This window comes from Telopea speciosissima, chromosome 1 (genome assembly GCF_018873765.1).
Source record: "Telopea speciosissima isolate NSW1024214 ecotype Mountain lineage chromosome 1, Tspe_v1, whole genome shotgun sequence".
Classification (NCBI taxonomy): domain Eukaryota; kingdom Viridiplantae; phylum Streptophyta; class Magnoliopsida; order Proteales; family Proteaceae; genus Telopea; species Telopea speciosissima.
Genome location: NC_057916.1, coordinates 21043984 through 21070765, shown reverse-complemented (window position 1 = coordinate 21070765; position 26782 = coordinate 21043984). Strand labels below are relative to the sequence as shown.

The 26782-nt window shown below is 38.1% G+C and overlaps 1 protein-coding gene across 1 annotated transcript; it reads right to left on the bottom strand.

Annotated features, from left to right (window-relative positions):
• Positions 1-2822: 2822 nt before the first annotated feature.
• LOC122662566 (guanylyl cyclase 1-like) lies at positions 2823-25650 on the bottom strand. Its single transcript, XM_043858562.1, has 9 exons — positions 25288-25650; positions 25062-25186; positions 23633-23744; positions 17929-18003; positions 17019-17107; positions 7801-7862; positions 5199-5271; positions 4680-4755; positions 2823-3102 (listed from the first exon to the last, which is right to left on the bottom strand). Exons 1-9 carry the CDS (start codon positions 25456-25458, stop codon positions 3061-3063), a joined length of 825 nt encoding a protein of 274 aa, XP_043714497.1. The 5' UTR covers positions 25459-25650; the 3' UTR covers positions 2823-3060.
• Between the last annotated feature and the right edge of the window lie 1132 nt (positions 25651-26782).

Sequence of the window (26782 nt, the reverse complement as noted above, 5' to 3'; positions counted from 1 at the left end):
TTGAAACGTTGGGCATCCCTGTCTTCCATACTTCATCAGGTCAGGTGTGCTCCTTTTCTATCTTTATCTATGCTATGTTGGATTATCAAATGGAGGGAACGAGGCTCCTCTTTCCAAAACTTCGTTGCTCTACTTATAGGAATCATTGTGGAGAGGAAGACAAAGAACCCAAAACAAAAAAAAAACAAAAAAAGAACGAGGGAGAGAGACAAAGAAAGGGAAAATAATCAAGACAGACCATTAAAAATGGAACGAGAAGACAGACGAAGGAAAGAAGAGCCTTCAGAAGGTATTAAAGAAAAACTAGGTTTCAGAATGCATACCAAACACACAGGAGAACCTAGGTATTAAGGAGTAAGGACTATTAAAATTTGGAATTCTTATCTACTATTCGCACAATGAGTCATTTGTGGACGTTCAAATATCCATTCATGCTCTACAAAGTGTTAATCCTATTGAGAGTCTGGCGCACAATTCACAAAACTGTTATTGTTGAAGGCTGATCTCAGTCTAGAAAGTGTCATGGGGAATCTTCGGCGGTCCATTTCGGTTTTGAAACATGCCAGAATGGAGTAAAAGTACATACGTCAATCACTTGTGCTTGTCCAGATCTTCGAAATGATATGTATTTCGACATATGTTTAGTTTTATTCTGAACCAGACCGGATGTTTCTTTTGGACTTCTAGGGGCATTTTCGTACTTTTCTGGGTTAGAGCTTCCTTATAAAGTGTTCTTATCTCGTTGAGAGGGTAAGATGAGATTTGAGGATTTGTAACTTGCTTCAGAGAAATAGTGAAATCTAGTTTCTATCGCCAGCCGCGGATGTAGCCTACCTTCTTGGAGTGAACCACGTAAAATCCTTAGTGTTGTGTGCTTGTGTGTTTGTTCTTTCTTGTTTTTCGAATTTTTTTCTGCAAAATCCCCATTTTTGGGCGTTGTTTTTCTAACAAAAACTTCATCTAAATCAGGATGGCTGCTTCAATGGTTCCATATTGCGCAGAAACGACCACAACAGTGGTGGGAGAAGGTTAAGCAGAACTCAAAGGATTGATGGAAGCCTTGATCAGAGGGGACTGAAGAGTGCTGTTATCTTCTCCTGTTGTCTTGAGTTGGTTCAATTGCTTAAGATGGAGGATTTATCAGGTTGGTCATGGAGATGTTTTAATCTATTGTATGATGTATTTAACTTACTGAAAAGATTGAAGGATTGTATGCTTATTCATGTGTGTTGGGCATGTGTAAGACAAGGCGCATGTGTTGGCTAGAAAAGCTAGACTTGATGAGATTACTGAATGTGGTGGTTTAGATTGCAACTCTCTTCCCAAAAGTACTTTGATGGAAGAAAAAAAACAATTTAATTAAGAAAACTTGAAAAAAAAAACATATTTTTAAACAAAGTTTTTCACTTGTTGCCTTTACTGCTAAAGTTATGAGCCAAGGAGATGATACCCTGATCCTGTTTGACTACATTAACCATAGTGAAATCATTCATTACAGTTTTGATGTCCAAAATGGAAGTAAACAACTCTCAAGGGCATTCTCCCATCCCTTGATCTAAAATCTCCACCAGGCTAAGACATCAGTCCAGATGCAGCTTCTTGCAATCCTACGAGTCGTCGTCCTCTTGCCTCTATTTCGTGCACTCCCTACAAACCCATAGTAAAGTGGCAACAACAAAATTCTTGTCAAAAACAACAATCGATGCCCAACCTGCCTCATCAAATTCCTTAACAGTAACTACCATCAGATATTACAAGTTTACAACATATGAGCCTAAAGGAAGTACCTCATGGTATTCAAGTAGGGTCACAGAAATTGTTAGAGAAGTAAAAATATTCTCAACAGGAAGAACAAGAAACTAGATCTGTGACCCATTTGTTTACATTGGGCATAATACTCATCGGGTTTGGTTTACTCTTGGTTATCCGAAAGTGATTTCTAGAATTCCACCAAAAAAAAAAAATTCCAAGTGATAGTGGACATTGAGTCAATGAACATGCTTTCCTGTTTTGATGAAGATGGAAAATGAACCACATCACATACGAACTGAGCTAAGGAATGAACATGAAGGTACTCAGTCCTTTGCCTCAAACACCTTGCTGCTCAGATACTCTTAGAAAAAGCACAAGAAAGGAAAAGATGTCAATTAGTCTCCTTTCCATCATTACAAAATGTACATCTATCATTTATATTCAAAAAAATTACACAATCTGTTAGCAACGGTAAGACCATTATTCAACAATTTCCACAAGAATATCTTGAACTTGGGATGGAGTTTGGATTTCCATAGGAGAGTCCAAACTCCTCTGCTTGACCCCCCTATCCAGCAAGATTGGAGGAACCAATCTGTTCAGCTGCTTTAGTTCTCAAAATACCAATTTTTAATTTGGTGGCAGTAAAGAAAATCATGATGTTCCACAGTTGAATTTGGATATCTGTTGTTCTAATTTATAGAGTTCACTGACAATTAATGAAACCTTTTCTATGTTACCAACACCTTTTGTGACTCGTGACACACATATGCAGAGCTTCGATTTATTCATCTGCCCATTTCTTCATGGACAATTGAGTTTGGCTTAGCTGATAAGGAAAATTAAGGAAATATCAAACACAGCTATTGTTTTTTTTTTTTTTTTTGGATGAAAGATCTGACCCTGGGCCAAGCTCAGGCTAAACTTAATTCAAAATTTCCCAATTTCCCAACCCAACAGGGCTTGCAGTCCTCAGTCCAATAAAAAATTCAAAAGGCCTAGAATTAAATGAAACAATTCGATAAGGCAATAAATTACTTTTTTTTTTTCCTTTCTCAAGTGTACAGTACAACAGAGAACTTCAACCTCATGTTCGTTGCAACACACAGAATATTGCTCTGAAGACGTTTCATTAGATTCAAATAGATACACAACATGAATGTGCGTCCCTAGTAAGATACAGCATCAACAGGCCTCTCCAACGCAGGCTAGTTTTACAATGATTTACAAATGATACAGAAAACCCAAAGAAAATGCAACTGTACAATCCAATTGCTCCATTAACGGATTATTAGTGTTCAACATGGTTTAAATTACATTTACAGCTTGTTCATGCTTCTCCAATGAGATCTGCAATTAACAATTCAAAACACAGAGAACCTTGAAGTTAGTGTGGCTGTTCATGAAGGAGTTCTTTTGACACATAAGCATAAGTAACCAATATATAAGTGGTCAGTAAATGTCCAAAACAGAACAAGGAGAAGGGAAGGGGGGACTATAAGTTCTTTTTTCTTTTTTAAGAAAAGTGTGTAGTTGAAGGACTAGTAGTTGCATATGATAAGTAATATTCAATGTATAACAAGTCAGATTTTTAGATTAATAATAGCATTGGTTTACAAGAGAATTTGAACTCAAATCTTGTTAAAGAACTTATTAACCATATTCTTTTGGGTCGTATTATAGGGCTAGTCCACACCTCATTGATGAAGCAACAGTTTTGGGGAAAGAAGAGCCTTCAAAAGGTATTAAATTTATGGCTCCCAAGTCTTCCATGTTGAGCCACCGCTGTATACTAAAGTGCAGGGAACCAGAACTGTTCTTTCCCAATGCATAAGCTAGGATCCAACTGAAGTGAGTGTTTTATGGAAACTATATTTGATAGTTTACAGAAAAAATGGAAACCCTCATCATATTCCTCTTTCTCACTAACGGGGAATAATTAATTACTCAACATTAATGTAAAATTCCTAGTTCTTTTATTAATGTAGAAATCATAACAGAAAAATCAGCCAAAGCATGTGACAAAAATCCTGATTCTTTTTTTAATGTAAGAATCCAAATTATTATTTTTTACATTAAAATGTGACAAGTGTTGTTGGTGAAGCCTGATTTGGTCCAGAAAGTGCGGTTGAGACCTTCGGAGGGCCGTTTTGGCCTCGAAACGACCTCGGAATGCTGAAAAATGGTGGGGCTCCACGCCAAAGGCGTGGAGTTGTGTTGGGCTCGTCGAGATCTTCGAAATGAGTATTTTTGAGCCATGTGTTATGTTTTGGTCTGGCTCTATTTTTTTGGCATTTTTTGGGCTAAGGGCACTTTTGTACTTTCTGGGGTTAGGGCTTCCCTATATAATGTTTCTTATCTCTTTGAGATAGGGTTATGAGGGTTTGTAACATTTTCAGAGAAAAATAGTGAAACCTGTTCTACTGCTCGGCCGTGGATGTAGCTTCCATCTTGGAGGTGAACCACGTAAATCTCTGTGTTGTGCGTTGTGTGTGCTCTCTCTATTTTCGTTTTTCTTCTGCAAATCACCATTCTGGGCGTTGTTTCTTAACAATAAGTACTGACACAACATGAAGCCCTCTACAGGAACAGAATCAATTGGATGGCTTGGCACATACAATTGCTTCAATGGTGGGAAGCTACTATTCTCTAAGATGGTTGACCATCCGGACTGTCCGTGTTGGGAATGATGGAGTCCACTATCGCTTGGAGAAAACAAATATGTTTCTCATACCGTAATCAATTAGTGTAGATTATTCATACATGCATGCAGAAACATTTTGGAAGAAAAGGAACATTGCATCTGCCCGAGGGCACCAGAATGTAGCAAGAAAAAAGATGCCCCTTATATATAACAAAAGAGAAGTATGCTGATGCAATCCACAACAAAGTAAATATTTCTTTTGAGGAATGAATTGACAGATTACCAAGATTAGATCCTCATCTGTACCAAAGGATTTGTGGGCTTCATCTAGGCACTGCAAGGAGATCCAAGTAGATTTCCTACAAAAGTTAAAGCTCTTATGTCAATATACCATATGAAGAATTACATAAATCAATAGTTAATTCTTGAGAGAAAGAATTGGACTTCACCAATTGACAGGGCAACCAAACGAGTACCAGAAGGAATGGCCATAGAATGTTTTATTCCCATGCAATCTATTTCTAAGTCAAAAACTGATTCAACTGGATGGAAATTAGTGTTTTCTTATTGACTTTTTCAGCACTAATTGCTACAATATCTAATCACCATAAAAAAGAATCTCGTATATTTGATGGTGGTTATCCTTAATCTGTTTTGAGGCAAGTAGATATACAAGAAGGGAGCAATCACATGGTAGGTTGCTGACAGGACACTTTCTTCTTATCTTTTGATTTTATATAGCATGAGCCAATCATGGAGAGATTGGATAAAACAGGTAATGGAGAAAGAATGGATATTATACCTAGTGTTGGCTGGATCTCTTATTTCGAACTCATCTCTGCTTGCATCATAGCCACATACTACAATATAGTGACCTATAAAGAAGAAAAATATAGGGGGGTTGGGGGAGGGGGATAAAAATGGCTTGTTAGTTCATCAAATTTCATCCTCTAAGCACAAAGTGGCGTTTGGTTTCTTTCCCACACACTGGGAAAAGAAAATCGAAGGAAAAACAGGAGATGCAATTGTTTGGTTGCATAAGGTATCCTTGGTTGTGTCTAATTTAATGGGAAAACATAGAAAAAGAAAATTAGAAGAGACGTACCATACCTGAATTTTTCTCTCCCTCACAAAAATGAGGAATAACCAAAACTACATTTTTGGACAACAACCGACAATCTCTTATTTTTTCAGACCAGCAACTAGTGAAGGAATTTTTTTCTTTTCTTTTCTCTTTCCTTTTTCTTTTCCCTTTTTTTCCTCCGAGAAAGCAACCAAACACAGCATAAAATAAAAACAATAATACCTTACACCACAGATACACTGTTAAAAAGATGAAGGATGACACCATTCACATCCAAAAGACCGAATGGAAATAAGTAAACCAATCATGGTGTTTCCATAACATTTTGCAAGAGAAAAGTAGTGCAAATCTGAATACTTAAGAATCCTATATAGGATTTCAAAGGAATGGGATCTACAAGAGATGGAATTTTGAGCTCAACAGGACAGATGTGGAAACAAGACCAAATATAAAGTAACTAATTGTTTCAGGAAGCAAAAGCCAACTAATCAATAGTGGTGGGAGCCTTGTGCACTGGGTACACCCTTTTTAATAGTGATTTGCAACTTACTTCTATTATTAAAATTATATTTAATTTCCTATTAACAAAAAAATCAGTATGATATTTTCTTAAATTTGCTACTAACACAAGTGATTTAATTAAGGTACGCTTTGATGCCTTAGGACAGAGATTAGATAAATATCAGTCGTTTAATTAACATTACTACTAACAACATTTATTTAATAACGATATGTTAAAATTTCTGATCTTTTATAATCCATCACAAGGCAAGTAGTTAATAAGCTCATTATTGAAGGGGCACCATTTATTTTATAAAGGCATGTTTTAAATTTTCTGTTATTTTATTATCCATAATAAAGCAAGTAATTAATATGCTCATTATTGAATGAGTAGGTAGGATCACAGCTCTATCATTTAAAAAGATTAAAAAAATTTGCCCCCTCCCCTTTTAATGGTAACTTTGCATTGATGTGGGTGGTTCAACAGCCAGGTTGAATGGTTTTTGGCTTATAAATCTGTCCCGTTTGAAACTGATTGGGATCAATATCAGAAAGAACTGAATGCATGCATGGTTGACACTCAAAACTGTTTGGGTCAATACAGTTTTTAAAACAATTTTGCCGATATGGAAGGTAACAAGCAGCTCATTCTCAGTCGATGCTACACAAATATTTCAGGATATTGTTGTCAAAAGATGCCTGCAGGCATTTATCAAAACAAAGAAAAAAAGAGATGCCTGCAGGCCAAATGAGCTGAACCAAGTAGTTGAACCGTGTTGTTAATAGTTTTTAGAAAACTGGACAGTCTTAATAGTTCCATCTAATTCTTGAATTGAGCTGGATCAATGCTGAAATGAATCAAATGCATGCCCAAGTGAAATCCAGACATCTGGATCAATCTGGTTTTCAATAAACTGTCCTGTACCCCCAGTGCTGTGGTATGGTGGTGACCTGCTCACTTGCAGTTGATACTTGATACTACCCAAAATATATATAAGTACTTCCATGCAAGCAAGTTGAGATTTTTGGCTTATGTAAAGCTTATACCCATGATGTCCTTTTGCCATTCCAAGTAAACCAAAACAAATGTTAGACGACGTGAGTGCAGAAAAATCATGGAATGAAATGAATTTGAAACACATAGCTTGCTTCCTGTAGTCCAGCAACTTCCCATCACAAGCATTAAAGAATAACACCATCTAAATGAAGGCAACAAAAATATTATTAAAAAAAGGCCCTACAATTAACAATTATGCAGCCAGATAGAAGATGGCTTACTACAAGAAGAGAACTTTTGTACAATATAGTAAACGACCAAAAATAGACAAGCCAAACGAAAAACCAATTTTCTCCACTGAGTAAACCAAAAGGACAACATTTGGTCTACTCATGAGCTCTCTGACAAAATGAGGTGGTAGTTTATACCTTCATATCTATGTTTATTGCCAATGTTATGATATTTTCAGTTACAAAGGTCATGCTCCATCAAGTTTCAACAATATTATTTTAAAGATCCATTTTACCAGTATATTAGTCCTGTACACTTTCTCGCATAGACAATACTTTGTAGGTTTACCAATTACCACTAAATCTGTTCATACTTATTTAACATTTCAAACTAATTTTTTGTTGAAAGTAGTATCAATTTTTATTAAAACCGAGAAAAGAAAAGGGCACCAGGTATACCTGGTCCAAAACAATTTCAGTTATAATCAAAGGACTTATCGTAAGACTCTGATGTACATTCATATTGTCTTATTGACCAAATACACATAATCAGCAAAAAGAAAGGAAAAAAAAAAAGAGCATCATTCATTACCAGTGTAACCTGAGTCCCTGCCACAGAACCTTGAATCACAAACATCCTCCAGCCAAGCCTGACTGCATCAACAATTTTTTCCAATAGGAATAAAAAAATTTAGTGCTCACAAGTAAAAATGATACATTAGTTTGATCAACCCAAATGAATTTAACAAGGAAAACAAAAGGATTTAATCTCTTGATGAAACAGTAGCAACTACAGAAGATTTCATCACAAATGTAGCAAATATCAGGAAAATAATGACGAATACTTGTCCTAAAAAAGATTGTACATCCCAATCATATGGTGGTATGGCAGCTACAATACCTGGACCCTTTATTTCAAACATATACCCATGTTAGCGAAAATCCCCTTTAAGCATGTAATTGTCTTGTCGATTTTACAAGGTAAGTAGGGTGTGATGCAGCAGAAAACAAAGGCCATCGGTTGGATCATGATTGGAACGAAAATTGGACCAGAAATGGACCAAAGTCCCTTTCCAAAATTCTTGCTTTCGCTTTCAACTCAAATTTCTTCGCACCATGAGGCAGCCCCATCCTCCAAGATGGACCATTCCTTTCAGTCCACCATTGCAATCTCCTCCCTGAGTAAACGGAGTTCTTCTTTCTCCGCCACCCTCAGCTCCAAATTGGGATCCAAGTTTGTTCGCATGGCCCTTCCTCCACCTCTGCTTTCCACCATACAGTTTGGGAAGGGGATTTTGATTGATCAAAAAGAAGAATCTACTTCATCCGATATGCCCTTAGGCACGGCCATACATAACATAGAAATCACACTCGGAAAGGGTGGACAATTAGCTAGAGCAGCGGGGAGTCTTTCAATCGGGTGGCGAAAGGGAGCACCCTGAGAAAATGTGAAAGGGAGTGCACTCATAGAGTGGATTCGGAGTGCGTAGCATGAAAAGGAGTGCAAAGTCTGTTTCGTGCTTCGCTTCAAGGGAGTGCATTCAAGTCCGTGCCTATGGGAGACGAAGGGATCATTGAGGGCATTCCTGGTCTTACAGTGCATTCATACAGAAAGATTCAGATTGAAGGACCTAGGTCCAATCAACTGGACCACTCTAAGTGTCCAGATTCAATGAATCTGGCAAGTTTCAGATCTTAGTCAGGAAAACCTGAAGAGTTCAAATAGTAGGGCAGTTTTAGTAGCTTATTTTCTATTATTTTAATGTAATAATTGTGCTGGATTAGGACTCTATGAGTTTAGCCTTGATTAAGTTGTTTCTTTCTTATTTTATTAGGAGTTGTAGTAGCTGCAGTCTGTAGACTACCTCCATAGCAAGTTATTGGCCGGAGGAGTTTTAGCTCTAGTTTGAGTTCGTTTTTTGAAATTTTATTTAAACATATGTAAGGGCTATGCGCTACGAACGAATTTGAGAAATAATGAAGATTTGATTTGTTTTGTTCAGTGGATTCAGGCTTGCATCTGTGGGATTCAGGTGTGTTGGCCCTTGTGAATTCAATAGCGATATCCTGTTGTGGGATTTGGTCCAGGCTGTGGTACTGGTGGGATTCCAGCCCAACAGATAGAGTTGATTCTTGATCATATCTTCCTTTCTTTTCTATTTTCTTCCATTGATTTACAGGTCAGTTCATCTATATTCTCTTCCTTGCGATTTCAAGTATCCTAGTAGTAATCAACTTCTTCAATCTGAACCTGAAGTTTCTGGTTCTGTTTGATGATTAAATTCTGATATTAGTACAGATTTGAATTTTGTTTTCAAACCAGTACCTAAAATCAATTTCTAGTTTCGGTTGGAACTCTATTTCTTCACACTTAGTTTTCTGATATGACTTCTCTGGTTCTGATTTCCTACTACTGTTAAGTCTTCATAATGCTGTTTATTTATTAAATCAGAGCATGTTTAGTCCACTGTTTTGACCCTTTTGAAAACTCTGCATTGAATTTTTAGTTGTGTCTGGTTTTTCAAGTTTCCTACATCAATAAGGAAATCTCAATATCTTTAAATCTGGCATTGAATTGAGATCTTATCTTCTAGTTTTGTACACCTACACCCCAGTAATCCAAGCAATTGACCAGAATTTTGCAACCATCAGATCAATCCTTGTTGAGTTATTTTCTCATAACCTGTTCTTATTCCTTTAGCTATGATCCTATTGCAAGCTGGTTTTCCCCTAGATCTCACTGGTTCAGAATTAGCACTGCTTAAGGGTGGTACCTAGTTGGCGAAAGGGAGTGGTGAAGAACGTGTTTTTTAGCTATCAAACTCAGCCTCAACACCCATAAATGCTCATTCAAACCTAACCTATAAGTATATGTTGGCCACCACATCACCTATTTTACGTAAATTTCAGTTAAAAAAATAGTATACTGAACAGAAATAGAAAAAGCTTCCTAAATGGTGTGCTATGCAGTGAAGGTGGATACAGAAATTTGAATGTAGCAGATACAAAAAGTTTCCTATCTAATGGAGGCTCAAATCATCCATCTGTTTATCCCCCATGTGCCTCAAATCTAAGAGACCAATTAAAAATTAATATACTTAACCGCCAAATACATGCATAGACTCACATCAAATCAGATGCACATATATGTACGTATTTCAGTTAAAAAGGGAGAGGGGATTTTCCCTCCTCAACCCACCAGTTTCCCATTCATTCATCACACTCCCCCCTAACGTGTTAGAGTTCATGGAGTAAGGGTATTATTGGTACTTTGTTAAATAAGATTGTATTTTTATCCCCTTAGGTATTGTTATATTAGTGTGGGAGTATTGATGTAATCTTACATGGTATTCCCCTTAGGTTTCCCATTCATTCATCACACTCCCCCCTAACGTGTTAGAGTTCATGGAGTAAGGGTATTATTGGTACTTTGTTAAATAAGATTGTATTTTTATCCCCTTAGGTATTCTTATATTAGTGTGGGAGTATTGATGTAATCTTACATGGTATTCCCAAGTTAGTAAATATAGGGGAGAGAATTGATTTCTCTCCCCAAGCATCATGTGTATCTTCTTCCTCTACTTTTCTCTTCTCCCATCTTATTTTTTTAATTACTTTGAACTTGGGATCAGAGTGGGTTTGAAAGTCGACCAGCAACTTGTCTCTCCATTGTGCCTCTTGTTTTTGGAACCCTAGAAGAGTAAAGGGCTCCAAAGAGGCTACACCATGTAAGAAGAGTTGTTTAAACTGTTCACCCTAACAGTACCAAGCATCCACACAACCCAGTGAGATTTGAATCTCTGAAATCACATCTGACGACATCACAATTGCAGGTTTCTACAAGTGGTCGATTCTCACAGCAAAGTAAACTTCTGGGCATGAGTCTCTAACGTGTGAATCGCCTTAGGGTGATGATTCAACAGCCCAAAACTCAAGACCAATCGATTGGGATAAAGGGGCAGCAATGGGTTTCTTTTAAATCTGGTATTGTTGTCGCACAGTGAAAATGTAAAAACCGGTGGAAAAGAAAGGCAGAAAGAAGAATAGAAGAAATATCAGAGCAGGGGAGAAAAGAACTACAGAAGAGAGAAGAAGAGGTCACATGACCTGGTTTGTACCATTCTGTCAACAACTCAACAAAACCCATTAAAAATCTTTTCATTCCAAATCTGAAACTTGCGCAGGTTACAACCTTGTATTTAAAGAAACTAATAAAGACCCCTAACCAAGAGTGATAACTGAAATAAAATCCTACCTACAACTCTAAACATACTTTGAAACCAACTACACTTTATCGACCATTCAACCTTATCTAAGACTCCATCAATAGCAATAAAACTCAAACTCCTAATCGACCCAGTTTCAGATAAACAGAAATACAAAAACAAAGATATCCTACTAAATCCAAAACTTGATCGGACCCGGTTCGTCTTCTTATGGATTACCCAACGGGTTTGAGCCAGTCCAAGGAATTGCTCCTGCATCACTTGGTTTCAAATCTCCTTTAGAAATCCTGTTTCTCAGTGTCTTTGCCTTCTCTCTTCCTCCCAAAGTGTGTGCTGTGTGCATGTTAATAAGTCTGCTCGGACTAAACTTGATCCTAAAGCTCTTAAATATATTTTCCTTTTATGCCCCATTTATGAAAGTCTATAAGTGCTACTATCCATCCCCTCCAGCAAGCAGCTTCTCTCCAAACATGTCACCTTCTTTGAATCTGTAAAAGAGCGGCGGATCAGCGCATGAGGCTCCTGCCACTCTGGGGTCTGGGGAAGGTCATAATGTACACAATCTTACTCAGGCTTCGCGGAGAGGTTGTTTCCTGACTTGAACCCGCAACCACTAGGCTGTAATGGAGCAACCTTATCGTTGTACCAATGTCTTCCCTCTACCTTCTTTGAATCTGTGCCCTTCTTTAATCCCCATATGCCACCTCTTCAGGGGGAGAGTAGTGGAAGTGAAGAGGTTGCTGTTATTGTCCACCCTTTTCAACCGTTGCTTATTCCTCCCTTTCTTTTTGATATGGGAAAGCACAAGGGTGTGGATGTTGTTGATGTATTAGACCATTTAGGGAAACCTAGCATTAAGAAGGTTGACAAGGAGAAAGAATTATTTGTATACACGAAAAGGGAAAGGAAGACTTGTTAAGAATCCTCTTTGGAGTTTGGATCCTCATCCTAAGCCTTACTTTTTTGAGTCAGGTAATACTTCTTCCCTTCCTTCTGAGTTAGATCTTCCCATTGATGTTCGGAAAAGAACAAGAGCTTGTACTAATCTCATAGCCAAGTTTGTTTCCCATGATGCAAACTCTTTTACACGTATTGCTTTCTCAGTTGCTCTTTCCTCAACTCATATTCCCAATAATATTACGGAGGCCATGTTCGACCTAAGGTGGAACGACACTATGAGTGAGGAAATGATAGCCCATGAGAATACTGTACTTGGGAGCTTGTTGATCTTCCAACGGGAGAGCCCCTGTTGGATGTAGATTGATCTACTCAATTAAGTACTGATCAGATGACCCTATTAAGAGATCTAAGGTCTTATTGGTGGCCAAAGGATATAGTCAAGTGTATGGAATTGACTATTAGGAGACATTTGCCCTTGAGGCAAAACACAATTTGATAAGAGTCCTTTTATAATTGAAAACCAATCGAGACTGACCACAATATCAATTAGATGTGAAGAATGCATTCCTACATGGTGGCTTAGAAGAGGAAGTGTATATGCAAACCCCTCCAGACTTCAAGTTTCCCTTGGATGAAGGGAAAGTGTTTCGTTTTAAGAAAGCTCTATGGCTTCAAAAATAGTCCTCGAAAGCTTGATTTGAGAGGTTTAGACAAGCTATTTTGAAGAATGGATACACCCTAGAGTTATGTTGACCATTTACCCAAAGAGGTAATGGCACAATCATAGCTCTAATCGTCTATGTGGATGACATTGTAGTGATTGAAAATGACCAGGAAGAGATAAAGAGACTTAAATCATACTTAACTCAACAATTTGAGATTAAGGACCTTGTACCCTTAATTTCTTGGTAATTGAAGTGTCAAGGTCACAGAAGGGGATAAATATCTACCAGAGGAAGTTTGTGTTGGATTTGTTGAAGGAGACCAGATTGTTGGGATGTAAACGAGCTAACTCCCCTATTGATCAAAATCACAAGTTGAAGGGGAAGTTGATCTATCTTTATGTGACTCGCCCTGATGTTGCTTATGTGGTTGGGATGATGAGTCAGTTTATGCATGGTCCCAAGAGTGGGCATTTAGATTCTGTTTATTGCATCCTCAGGTATTTAAAGTCCAACCAAAGAAAGGGTTGTTGTACACCAAACACAACCATTTGAAGATTGAAGCCTACATTGATGTTGATTGGGCCTGATCCGTTCCTGACAGAAGGTCTACATTAGGATATTACACATTTGTATGTGATAACTTGGTTACATGGAGAAGCAAAAAACAGTCTGTTATGGCTAGATCAAGTGCAAAGGTAGAATTTAGAGTCATGGCTCATTGAACCTGTGAACTTCTATGGATGAAAAGGTTGGTTCAAGAATTGGGGTTTCGTACTAAGGGATCCATGTGGTTGTATTGAGACAATAAGGCTGCAATAAGTATAGCTCACAATCATATGCAACACAACTGTACAAAGTAGATTGAGGTTGATCGACATTCATTAAGAAATTGGCTCTGGCTACATCTACACTCCTTTTGTGAAGAGAGGCGATAATGTAGTGCTAGAATAGAAGACAATCCTACTAGGAGCCAGGTAAAATCAGAGTGTTAACTATGCTGGCCGATTTGGACATAATAGGTAAGCTAGGGCAGAATTAGGGTTAGGATTAGGGATTTGAGCCAGGGTTTTATTTAGTAATGATGTGCAGGTCAAAAGGAAGCTAATGGGATAGGTTTTGAATAGGTGTAAACAAAAATTACTGAAATTCTAGGGTTAGGGTTTTAGGTTTTAGAAATTAGGACAAATTTAGGGTTTTAAGTGGGATGTAAGGGCTGGGCTTGGGGTCGAGTTTCCTAAACAGGGAGGGGAAGGTTCGATCCAAATATGGGCTGGTTCTGATGGTGAAATCAGGCTGTGGGGATTTTAGGGCTTTAGGGCTTTTAATGGAGGTGAGGGGATTTAGGGTTTTGAAAGACAAATAGGGGCAGCAGCTTGGGTCGAGTGTAGGGGGTGTTAAGGAGAGGCTGTGGTTTGAATTTGAAGTAATTCTAATGGTTAAATATGGCTGGACAGCTAGATCTAGGGTTTAATGGAGTTAGGGTTTATGGGATTCAAACCAAAAATAAAGGGGATCGATTGGGGGAAGGATTAGAGGGTTAGAAGAAGAAATTGTGTGTCAAACTTACTGGAGATTCCACTAGCAGCAGCTTGACTAGATGTGAAGGATAGAACCACCTTCAAAGAGAGAATCTCCCAGCCGTCACGGCGTAAGGAGTCACAGGAGATCCACCTGTCCTTCTTCCTTGATAGAACCACAAGGCAAACACTCCAAGGAGCAACAGCAGCAGCAAAGTCTAATTTTTTTAATTCAAATAATCTGTGGGGAGCATCCATGATTTATTTTATTTATAATAGAAGGCCAAAGGCCAATTCCTAATACAACTTAAACACCTCCTCACTTAAAGTCGTGGAAGGGAACCTAATTAAACAACTTAAAAAATTTAAAAGAGTTTAAAGACATATTTTCCCCTAAAACTTAAAATAAAAGAATCTAACTTAAAACAACTGATTTAAAAGAAAATTCCCTATTAGCCAATAGGATTTAAGAACCTATTAGCCAATAGGAGCACTTCACTTAAATTAGACCAATTGAACCAATTGGATGCAACCAATTTAAACCGGTTCAATTTAAAAAACAGAAAATAAACTAAGTATGGAAAATGCAAGCAAAATAAACCTAACCTATGACTCCCTAATTAAATCCTAAGTTCAGGACTTCTTCTTCTTCTTCTTCCTACTTGGTGCTGCATCAGGCGACCAATTGGCCGATATCTTCACCAAAGGGATTAACTCTCTCCAGTTCAGTACCCTCTTGAGCAAGCTGAGCATGTATGACATTTATTCTCTAGCTTGAAGGGGAGTCTTAGAGTTCATGGAATAAGGGTATTATGGCTACTTTGTTAAATATGCTTGTATTTTTATCCCCATGTATTTAATGTAGGACAGGAATGAAAATTAAACCAGTCCCAAAACAGGATCTGAAATCAGGGAAAGTTGGTTCAGTTCAATGGGTTAAGGCTGGGATGGTTTGATAGGGTATGGTTTAGTTCAAGGGGGGAGGTTAGTGTGGAGGGATAGGTCTGGGTCAGTAGGAAAAGCAAGGGGTTAAGCAAACAAATCTGCAGAAGGGTTTTCTTCTCTGCCGATTTGAGTAGCAGACTAGGGTTTTGGGGAGATATCTTGTGGAGGCCAATCAACAGATCAGAAGGGGCTGAAAGGGGGATCGAGTGGAGCTCTAGGATGGGGGAAAAGGTGCTCAAAAGATGGAGGAAAGGTGATGGTTGGATTGAGCAGGGGAAGGGTGTAATGGAATTAGAAGGTTAGGCTGAAAATAGAAAGTAACCTGGGAATGAAGGTCTAAGCAGCAGCAATGGAACTCGGTTGAAGGGGAGAGGAATCTGAAGACTAGAAGACTTGCAGGGAATGAAAATCAGCAACAAGAAAGAACCTCCTGGGCTTCCCACCACAAGGAGTCAGCTTAGATCACACACTAGCTCCATCACCAAGGATCGGATACCATGGAATTAGCTTCATTGAAGCAACATGCAAGCAGCATTATTGGAGAATCAAATCGTGGAGCTCTTAGGCCCCCCCTTGGGTTGTATTTATAATCCTTGAATGAGGTTACATAGCACTATCAACAACTAAGTTGATGTGAAGACTTTCTAATTTCAAAAATAGAAACTAACTACTAATTACAAAATAGAAAGTACTAACTTCTAATTATGAAAATAGAAACTAACTTAAGCAACTAAGTTTCTAAACTATAAAAGGCATCTTGACTGGTCAAAGGCCAGCTGACTCCACTAAGGGCTGTGACACTGTTCATGTGAACAGTGTTTCCTGGTCCAAAACTGGTCCAATACTTGGGCTATACTTGGGCTGGTTCAAGTCTGGCTCGATGGAGCAGTAGCATTAAAATCATGGCTGGCTGCCAAGGTAGGCAGCAGCCTTCTTCTTCTTCTTCCTTAAACACACCCTTGGTTCTGCATTAGTATTCTTATATTAGTCTTGGGGTATTGATGTAATCTTACATGGTACTCACAAGTTAGTAACTATAGGGGAGAGAAATTGATTCTATCCCCAAGCATTCTTGAGTATTCGTCTTCTCTTCTCCTCTCTCATCTTATTTCCTTTTATTACTTTGAACTCATTAGCCACCACCCATGACAATATGTCAGTATTACATATAGAGGTGGTGTAATATCAAGTTGCTAGTTCATAAATGCATTATTTTGTTGCTAAATGTTTTCTTTATTGGATACAAAATTTTATTAAATGTCAACAAATTGGAAAACATATTTGGCAGATCCACAACATCTGAGTCATGTAACTTAAACCTAGGGTTTTGGACAGCTCTAACTCCAAACCGTCTCTTGACATGGACACCGACACCCAAGCCCATAAAATATTGCATCCCTCTTGCTATTTGGAGTGATTTGGGTGGACCATCTGAACTTTTTGGAACACCATCACCCTATCAATAGTCTAGAACAAAAAAAATACACGACAAAATCCAATCAAATAAATGAAGGGGAAAAAAGAAACTTAAAAAGTGTCTCAGAACAATACCCATACTCTAACTTAGACTGGTCGACCAAAGCAATCACAATATATTTCCCTGACAATATGAGGATAGAAATTTCTTCACCACTGATTGACCTGCGCTGTAACACAAGAAAAATTCATCAAACCAACAACAAAAAGCTGACCAAATCTACACAGGCACAAGTACAATTGAATCATAAAATATAAACAAAAACCAAATGCTAAAAATTAAACTACATATACACAACACCAACAGAAAGCTGTGATATGGTATTTATAGTCAGCATGGGTTGCTGATGTAGTTCAAGAGAGCAAGAAGGGTAGCACCAAACCAGGCCATCAAATTGGACCAGGAATGGACTAATATATGTAATTGAGTGTCCAATGGGTTGTATGGGCCATGGGCTTTATATTTTTGGGTTTAATTTTGTAATGGGCCAATTCTATAAGCTCAAATATTAGGGATTTAGGTCCTATACGGGATTAAGTAGTATGTTTCTATTTTCTGTTTCTTAGTCATTAAGACTATTAGATTTCAATATCGTGGACCTACACCATGATAGGTACTATTCTGAATCCTATTATGCTATAGGATTCCTCCCTCTCCCTCTTAGATTCTGGTTTATTATATTTGATTTTGTCACATTCCTTATTCTGCTGACCATAAATAGAGCCAATTCCAGCCACTAGAACCAACATTTAGCTTCATGAAAATCTTAAATCTGTTTGCCTCGTGCTTTCAGAAACAAGGAAGTTAATACACCTACTGTCATTCTCGAAGTCCAACTTGGTTCTCAAAACATAACTTTGCTTATATCTTTGACATTGGATCTTATTAGAGGGGGATACACACCATGCAAAAATGTTTCAGCAGATTAGGCTTTCCCAACTAAGCATCAAATACATGCACATTAAAGTTAAGTTGACGAATATAAAATACCTGTATACTAATTCCTGCTTCTAGAGCTTGTTGGAATAGTCTATCCACTCGTACCAGGTCATTTGTCAATTGCTCCTGCATGTTTGTCAATGCAAGGTTGTAAAAATTACTAACTGGTCCAGCAGTGAAGAGAGAGAAGAATATATGCCCGTTCATTTAGATATACAATGAGAACCAAAATATGCAATGGGTGTTTCAAATTGTATACCTTCTAACAAGACAAAAAAGGAAAAGGTAGTGAACATTTCAATTGAATCAGCTCTGCAACAGTCCAAGAGAAGCCCACAAGGGTTCCCCAGATCCTCAACATGCATTAAAACCTTCATTATGCTTAAAGCAATGAAGAGATTTATTTAGCTAGACAATGCAACAAGGAAATATCACCTTCAAATATTGTCAAGACTTTTGGTCTAGCTCAATTTATTTGCAGTCAACTGCACATGAGAGGATGTATAGGTACAAATGATATGACTTGTCTAAAAAGTAAAACCATGAGGTTCAAGATATAAAGGTGGAAAGTAGGATGGTGTTTTCTAATATTTTCCAAGGAGGTTTGGGAGGATGGTGAGAGTCATTTGGATCTCTGAATAAAAGTTGGTTCTAAATGCTCCTAATTCAGATATTCCAATGGATTAGCAAACCTAGAATGGTCATTGGTTCTCTCCACTGGGTTGGAGGTGATTAATAGTCATGAAAGATAGTCTAAAGAACACTGGTTGCACATATTAACTGATTCAGACATGCCAACAGAAGACCAACTATGATGTCTCAAAGCTCCAAAATTACTTTTATTTAGGAAATGTGCATACACATCCCTTCTAAGCTCTATACGGTAAGCAAATAGTCTTCAATGTAAAATCATATAAAGTCCCCAATACCGAGCTCCTCTATATTCATCTATGAAAAATCAATCAACCTTCCAAATGTAAAGAGATCTTGCATATGGTGCAGTGGCACACTAAAGCAGTGGCACACTAAAATAATCTCAGGCAAGAGGAATCAAAATGCAGAATCCATTGGTATTGATATACAATCCTTGAAATAGCTCACGCTTCAATGTATCAGCGACTGAGTTCCACAAGGGAATGATGGAATAAAAGATTTTTGGATTAGGAGGGAATATGTGAGGTTTTTATGGCTGGAAAAAGGATACAGGTGGGGATCTAAAACTGCTGATCTTACATAAAACAATTAGGGTTTTAATGGTAATGGTGTTGACCTGGTGATGCAGGTTCATCATAGATATTGGCTTATTCTTTAGAAATAGGCCTAGGGTTGGGTTATATACATGTTGGGCCTTTGTTCCCAAGGGTTTTCTATGTATTAGGCCACTTTAATGAGCCTAAACTAGGGGTACATAGGTTGCATACGGGATTAGCCCAATACTTAGTTTATTTTTATGTTTTCTAATTGAACCGGTTCAAATTGGTTGCATCCAATTGGTTCAATTTAAGTGATCATGTGACTTGGTTGAGTGGTCATGCGATGTAAGTTGGGCTGGATTAGGACTCTATCAGTCCAGCTATGTTTTGAGTCTATTTCCTTTAGTATTTTAGTTTCCTAGTCAATTTAAATTACCTAATAGGTTAGGGATAGGATTAGGCCATTCCTTTTTAGTGTCTAAGTCTATTTTTGAGTCTTCTATATAAGTTTGTAAGGGAGGCCAGCATTATACACGAATTTGATTAATGAAAAAAGTTTTTGCTTGTTGGCTGCCATTATTGCTATTCCTGTGCTCCTTGTGAGTATGCATCCTTGTGGTTCTATCAAGGTGGAAAGGGACTGGTGGAATCCGGTTGACTCCTTACGCCGTGATGGCTGGGAGGATCTTCTTCAAATTCAAAGGTGGCTTTATCCTTCACAACTGTCGAAGCTTGCTGCTAGTGGAATCTCCAGTAAGTTTGACGCCAAAATTCTTCTTCTAATCCTCTAATCCTTTCCCCTAATTGATCCCCTTTATTTTTTGTTTGAATCCCATAAACCCTAACTCCATTAAAGCCCAAAACCTGCAACTCAATTCTGTCCAAAATTGCAGAATTTCAAAACTCATCCAAACCCTAACCTTTTTATACCATATTGACCCCCTAGACCTGCCCATTAATACCCTATAAACCCCTTTCCCAATATCCAACCCAAACCCTAGGAATTTACCTAAAACAGCCCCTAATCAGCCCCAAACAGCAGGCTTGACCAGACCTTGCTTATATCTGGCTCCTAGTAGGATTATCTCCTATTCTAGGACTACATTAATTGGTATCAAAGCTATGGCGAAGGGAAGCTCCAACCAAGCCTCGAAAGACCCACCTCCATTCGTTTTTAAGACCCGAGTTCGTCTACCCAATGGGAGCACAACCATATTAATTGTTGATGAGAGGCGACATAACAACATTATTTTACAATCCGTGGTGGATATGTTGTCCCAATCAGGAGAGATTTGCATCATGCCTACAGGTAAAGTCTGTGTTGAATTTGGGTGTTCTTCATACCATGATGGTGCTTGGTGTCAGCCGGTACCACATTCAAAGAGTTTTATTGCAGTAGGTGGTGATTGGTTGGACGAGCGACAAGGTTGGATTGAACCTGAAAACAACTCGTGTGTCCTACCTAATCGACACCATCTATACTATTTATTTACTCTAAAAGGGTTACAATCAAAGGTGACCATATCAACTGTACAGCCACAGGGACTGCCGAACATGTCAACTCAAGCGCAAGTGGCATCGACTGTGTTTGAAGTTTCACCAATGGCAGATGCACCAACAGAAGATCCTACTGAAGTGATCTATGTTGAAGAAACCAATATAGATAAGGCTGAACCAGTAGAAGATGAAAAGCTGATTGAGAACATTCCAAAGGAAAACAATGACCTTCAAAATGCTGCTCTTGAAGAGGTGGAGCTTGTGTCTCATGCATTAGATGAGAAGGTTGCTAACACTGAAGGCTGTATGGACGAGACATTGACAGTTGTTGCTGATTCACAGGCAGAACACATAGAGTTTGTTATGCCACCATGGTTCTTCGAAGAGAAAGCTCCACGCATTGAAAACTTTATCCCCAATGTTCCTGCCTCATCGGAATTTTGTTTGGGGATGGTCAAAGCTGCTGATCACATGTTGAATTCCCCTCATCACCGCAAAATTCGAGGACGAATTTTTTCAAGTTGGGGAGAGTTGATGCAGGTTCATCATAAATATTGGCTTATTTCTTTAGAAATAGGCCTAGGGTTGGGTTATATACATGTTGGGCCTTTGTTCCCAAGGGTTTTCTATGTATTAGGCCACTTTAATGAGCCTAAACTAGGGGTACATAGGTTGCATACGGGATTAGCCTAATACTTAGTTTATTTTTATGTTTTCTAATTGAACCGGTTCAAATTGGTTGCATCCAATTGGTTCAATTTAAGTGATCATGTGACTTGGTTGAGTGGTCATGTGATGTAAGTTGGGCTGGATTAGGACTCTATCAGTCCAGCTATGTTTTGAGTCTATTTCCTTTAGTATTTTAGTTTCCTAGTCAATTTAAATTACCTAATAGGTTAGGGATAGGATTAGGCCATTCCTTTTTAGTGTCTAAGTCTATTTTTGAGTCTTCTATATAAGTTTGTAAGGGAGGCCAGCATTGTACACGAATTTGATTAATGAAAAAAGTTTTTGCTTGTTGGCTGCCATTGTTGCTATTCCTGTGCTCCTTGTGAGTGTGCATCCTTGTGGTTCTATCAAGGTGGAAAGGGACTGGTGGAATCCGGTTGACTCCTTACGCTGTGACGGCTGGGAGGATCTTCTTCAAATTCGAAGGTGGCTTTATCCTTCACAACTGTCGAAGCTTGCTGCCAATGGAATCTCCAGTAAGTTTGACGCCAAAATTCTTCTTCTAATCCTCTAATCCTTTCCCCCAATTGATCCCCTTTATTTTTTATTTGAATCCCATAAACCCTAACTCCATTAAAGCCCAAAACCTGCAACTCAATTCTGTCCAGAATTGCAGAATTTCAAAACTCATCCAAACCCTAACCTTTTTATACCATATTGACCCCCTAGACCTACCCATTAATACCCTATAAACCCCATTCCCAAATTCCCATCCTAAACCCTAATTTTGCCCTAAAACAGCCCCAAACAGCAGGCTTGACCAGACCTTGCTTATATCTGGCTCCTAGTAGGATTATCTCCTATTCTAGGACTACATTACCTGGGGGATGGAAAGAGAAAAAATTGTACAACTTAAACTAGTGATAAGAGTTAATTTATAGTCCTAATGTGATTCAATTTAAAAAAAAAAATAACACTCTGCTAAATTTCAACAAAACAGATACTTCTGTTTCATGAGAAAATTCTAAGTACTACTCAGTCTTGGGAGAAGAAATCATGTTAGATAATGAAACTAATAACACTTAAGTCCACTCTAAGATTCTCTAGAAATCAAAGTAAATGTCCTCCCGTGAAGATCTTATATGTTTCCTTTTATGTGGAGCTTTATAAAGATTCCGATCAAAGGAGAGGGACACCATACGATGTTGTATTCAATCATACCCATATCTTAGAAAATAGAAACTGAAAACCTTAAGAAATTATCCTATATTGTAGAAAAATAGAGACCGATCACACCCCAATAGGAAAAATATTTCCAACAATGACATTAAGAAAGTTTTACATATCTCCAGGTAATGTGGTTTTCTAGACATTGATGAGCTAAATGAGTGGTGTGGTCCAGGAGTCTTCATCCTAAAAGGCCTGAGACTAGTCAACTAGACATTATTATTGGATAATATACACCATGCAGGAACACATGTAAGCATACCCAGGCAACTGACTCATGTACCATTCCAATTGTAGCAAAAATGGTCCTTATGATTTAAAAGAAAAATGGCTATGGGGCTGGCTAAGCCAGCATGTGTCCTAGTGGCTAGTTTGGTAGTGTTTAATAGAGTTAATGGTCAGATTCAAGTTATGTTCAGTGAATGATACCAACTGTGGGTTGGGACAAACATGCCTTTACCAAAGAGTCTGCATGTTATACTGAAAATGTAACAGGGTGTATGGTCACGTTTGGGTTCTGTTCAGTAAAACCATGTAAGGATCATGTTGCGACAAAAATAGCCTTCAACAAAGCATCTGGAATGTTTACAGCATAGTTTCTATTCAACTTTTCCAAAATCTCTCAACATTTTGTCCTATCCTCTCTACCATATTCCATATGTAACCAACAATCTTCTTACTCATTTCCTCTCTCACCTCTCCCTTTTCTTGCTATCGTACTTTTGTTCTGTGACTTTTACCCTCTTGCACACAAAATTATCACTCAAAATGGATGAGTGTTGCCTAACAGAAAACACTTACAGATATAACAAGCCTAACTTGATCATGTTTTTATACTAAATGGATACCTTTCCTAGAGGTTGATTTATTTCCTTCCATACAGGTTTCACAGAACAGGATTTTAAAATTGGATGGAATCAGTCACACTTGCCAAGTCAATTAGGGATTGGAGTGACTGCTCCATCCAACACCACCCGATCCTAGAACTCAGCTGCATTGGCCTAGACAACTTGAGAATTGGAAAGTCCGACTCTGAGTTTTGAACCATGCTTGTGAAGCCATGACATAATATATAAATGAAGTGAGTGATCCTACATTGGCTGACATATGAACATGGCAAAGCAAAGAACAAAAAAAGATCTTTTCCCTGTGATAGGAAAATAACTCACCTTGTAAAATGTCTCAACAGAAAATTTTGGATTTACTCCTAAAGTTATGGTAAAGAAGCAAAAACTAACAGAAAACTTCTGCAATATATATGCCAGATCAACAGTCCAAACGCTGCAAAGAAAAACAAAAACACTATCCGTCAGTAAAAAATTAAAATAAAATGTGATTAACATAACCTGCATAATCTCATATGTGATTGTAAGAGATACTAAAGAGAATAACACCAATAACATATATTTCTATGAATATCCGTGCATGTATTTATATCAAAATCAGGAAATCAGGATTATCCTTTTTCTTATTATTGTTGTTGTTCTTAGTCAACAATGGGCCATCTGAAATTGGTGCATTTTTGAGATAGCTAGGGCACTATCCTACATATTTCTGTTGCCATTGGTATTGGAGAATCAGTGATAATTGAGAGAGATGAGTCTTATCTCTTGATGCAGAATGCAGATCGCCTTTACCATTAGGACTTAGTCAAGTTGTAGCAGAAGGAAATTAGGCATTTGTTATTAGCTGGTTTGAGTCAAAGACTAGTCGAGAGATGAGACTTATTTTTCAGATGCAGATTGCCTTTACCATTAGGACTTGGTCAATTTGTGGCAGAAGGAGATTAGTCATTTGTTATTAGCTAGTTTGTTTCAAAGTCCAGGGGTCCACATTAGGTAGATCCAATTTTTGGCATCAAGAGAGAACATCTTGTTCTGTTGAACTCAATATGGTTGGTTTCCATACCTACGACTTGGTAGCCAAGGTGGTACAAAAATATTTATGCTAGGCCCCAACCACCCCAACCCATGAACAAAATGATCACCTTGGACCACTGAAACACAAGGGAAATAGTCAGATCATGGTGGCCAAATGATGAAGTTGGGGCAAAATTTTGGCCAATACAAATGGCCCTCTATCAATTCAACAGTCAGATGAGCCACATCAGCACAACACGTGGCTCAATCAAACAATTTTCAAGATCTAAGCATAGTCATGCAAAGCTTAATCTTGAGCGCCAATGGGTAACTCTAAAATGTTCGTTTGGTTCATCAATGGCAAACTACAAAAACTGATCAAACCTAGTTACAACTGTTTGGTGTCTAATTATCAGTCCATTCGCTCAGATATCGATATAGAGACAATATGACCAAACTGGGAAATTTTGTAGTTATTTTAGGAAAGATACTATAGCTATTTGAGGAAAGGAAACAGCCAAACATGTCAGTGTCGAGGAACAAGAACTGCTGCAATAACAGAATATCTCTGAAGGGCATAACCAAATCTTAAAATGCCGTACATATGTTTAAAAAATTGAGTTCTAATGCAATGGCAGATAATGTGTCATATCCAAGCAATTCAAAGTAAATTGAGGCACATCCTTGTGGCATATAACGTCAAAGATATTTACAGGTCTCATTTTGTCAAGAAGAATACCTTGTTGTATGGCAAAGCTTCCCCAAAGCATGTAGGTCACAGTGCCCAATATCAAGAGTTCTCAAAACCATTGAAACACAGGCAAGACCGCAGTCCCAACTATGTAGCTGGCTGATGTGTGGGACCTACAAGCACCATCATGCGGTGTCAAAATGTTTGTTAAAAAGGGGAGAGAGAGAGAGGAATAATTGGATTGTTATAGTCAGCAGACTCAGCACTAACTCACTTCAACAAAGTGTGAATGTGGCAAACTGCTACTGTAGCTTCTTACTATATTCATCGATGGCCCAGAAAATGAGGAAGCTCCCATGAGACTAGAATGATCTCCATTTGATACATCAATATTTTCGTCCTCTGCTTTTAGAAACTTGTCTAAAATGAGATAAAGAGACCTCATGAGTGACCGAGTAAAGTAAAATTTTCCACTGATACACCAGAACGTAGAAGTAGACTGTTTGATCTGTAATCAGCATTTGATTAGTAACATAGTCGACTGTGTCTTAACTCTTAATTGAGTACTGCTTCAGCTTGTTCACAATAGTGTCCTCGACTCCAGTATCCTGCGATTTTGAGTGCCATAAATAAGAATAAAAAGACAATAGTAAAAAGTAGTACATCTAGCCTGTGAAAGCGGATTCAATAAATATGTGGGGGCAAATCTTGGAATCTATGGGCGTATCTAATCATAATTTTATGCCATGGGTTCAATATTGCGAGGATACCATATTAATGCACCTGTTGGTAAGGCTGAGTTGTTGTTCCTGTTGATGTGCCTATATCATTTTTGAAATGAATGGAAGACAAGGATTCAATGGACATCATAACTACTGAAAAGTTACAGGCCAGCACTTAAGGGGATGTTGAAGCAAGGTGCAAGGCTGTATTTATGAGGAATATGATGAGCCTACTCCCATGGATTTGTTATCAGACTGTTTTGGGGTAATGGATCTCTGATGCAGAATTATCACCAAACTGGGCTTCTTTTATTAGAAATAAGTCTAGGGTTGGGTTATATGTATGTTGGCCCTTTGATTTCATGGGTTTTCTATGTAATAGGCTACTTTAATGAGCCTAAACTAGGGGTATATAGGTTGCATACGGGATTAGCCAAATACTTAGTTTATTTTTATGTTTTTTTAATTGAACCGGTTCAAATTGGTTCAATTTAAGTGATCATGTGACTTAGTTAAGTGGTCATATGACAACTTAAGTGGTCATGTGATGTAAGTTGGGTTGGATTAGGACTCTATAAGTCCAGCCATGTTTTGAGTCTATTTCTTTTAGTATTCTAGTTTCCTAGTCAGTTTAAGTTACCTAATAGGTTAGGGATAGGGTTAGGCCATTCCTTTTTAGTGTCTAAGTCTATTTTTGAGTCTTCTATATAAGTTTGTAAGGGAGGCCATCATGGAACACGAATTTTGATTAATGAAAAGCTTTTGTTTGCTGCCATTGCTGCTGCCCTGCTCTGTTGAGTGTTGCTCCTTGTGAGTGTGCATCCTTGTGGTTCTATCAAGGTGGAAAGGGACTGGTGGAATCCGGTTGACTCCTTACGCCGTGACGGCTGGGAGGATCTTCTTCAAATTCGAAGGTGGCTTTATCCTTCACAACTGTCGAAGCTTGCTGCTAGTGGAATCTCCAGTAAGTTTGACGCCAAAATTCTTCTTCTAATCCTCTAATCCTTTCCCCTAATTGATCCCCTTTATTTTTTGTTTGAATCCCAT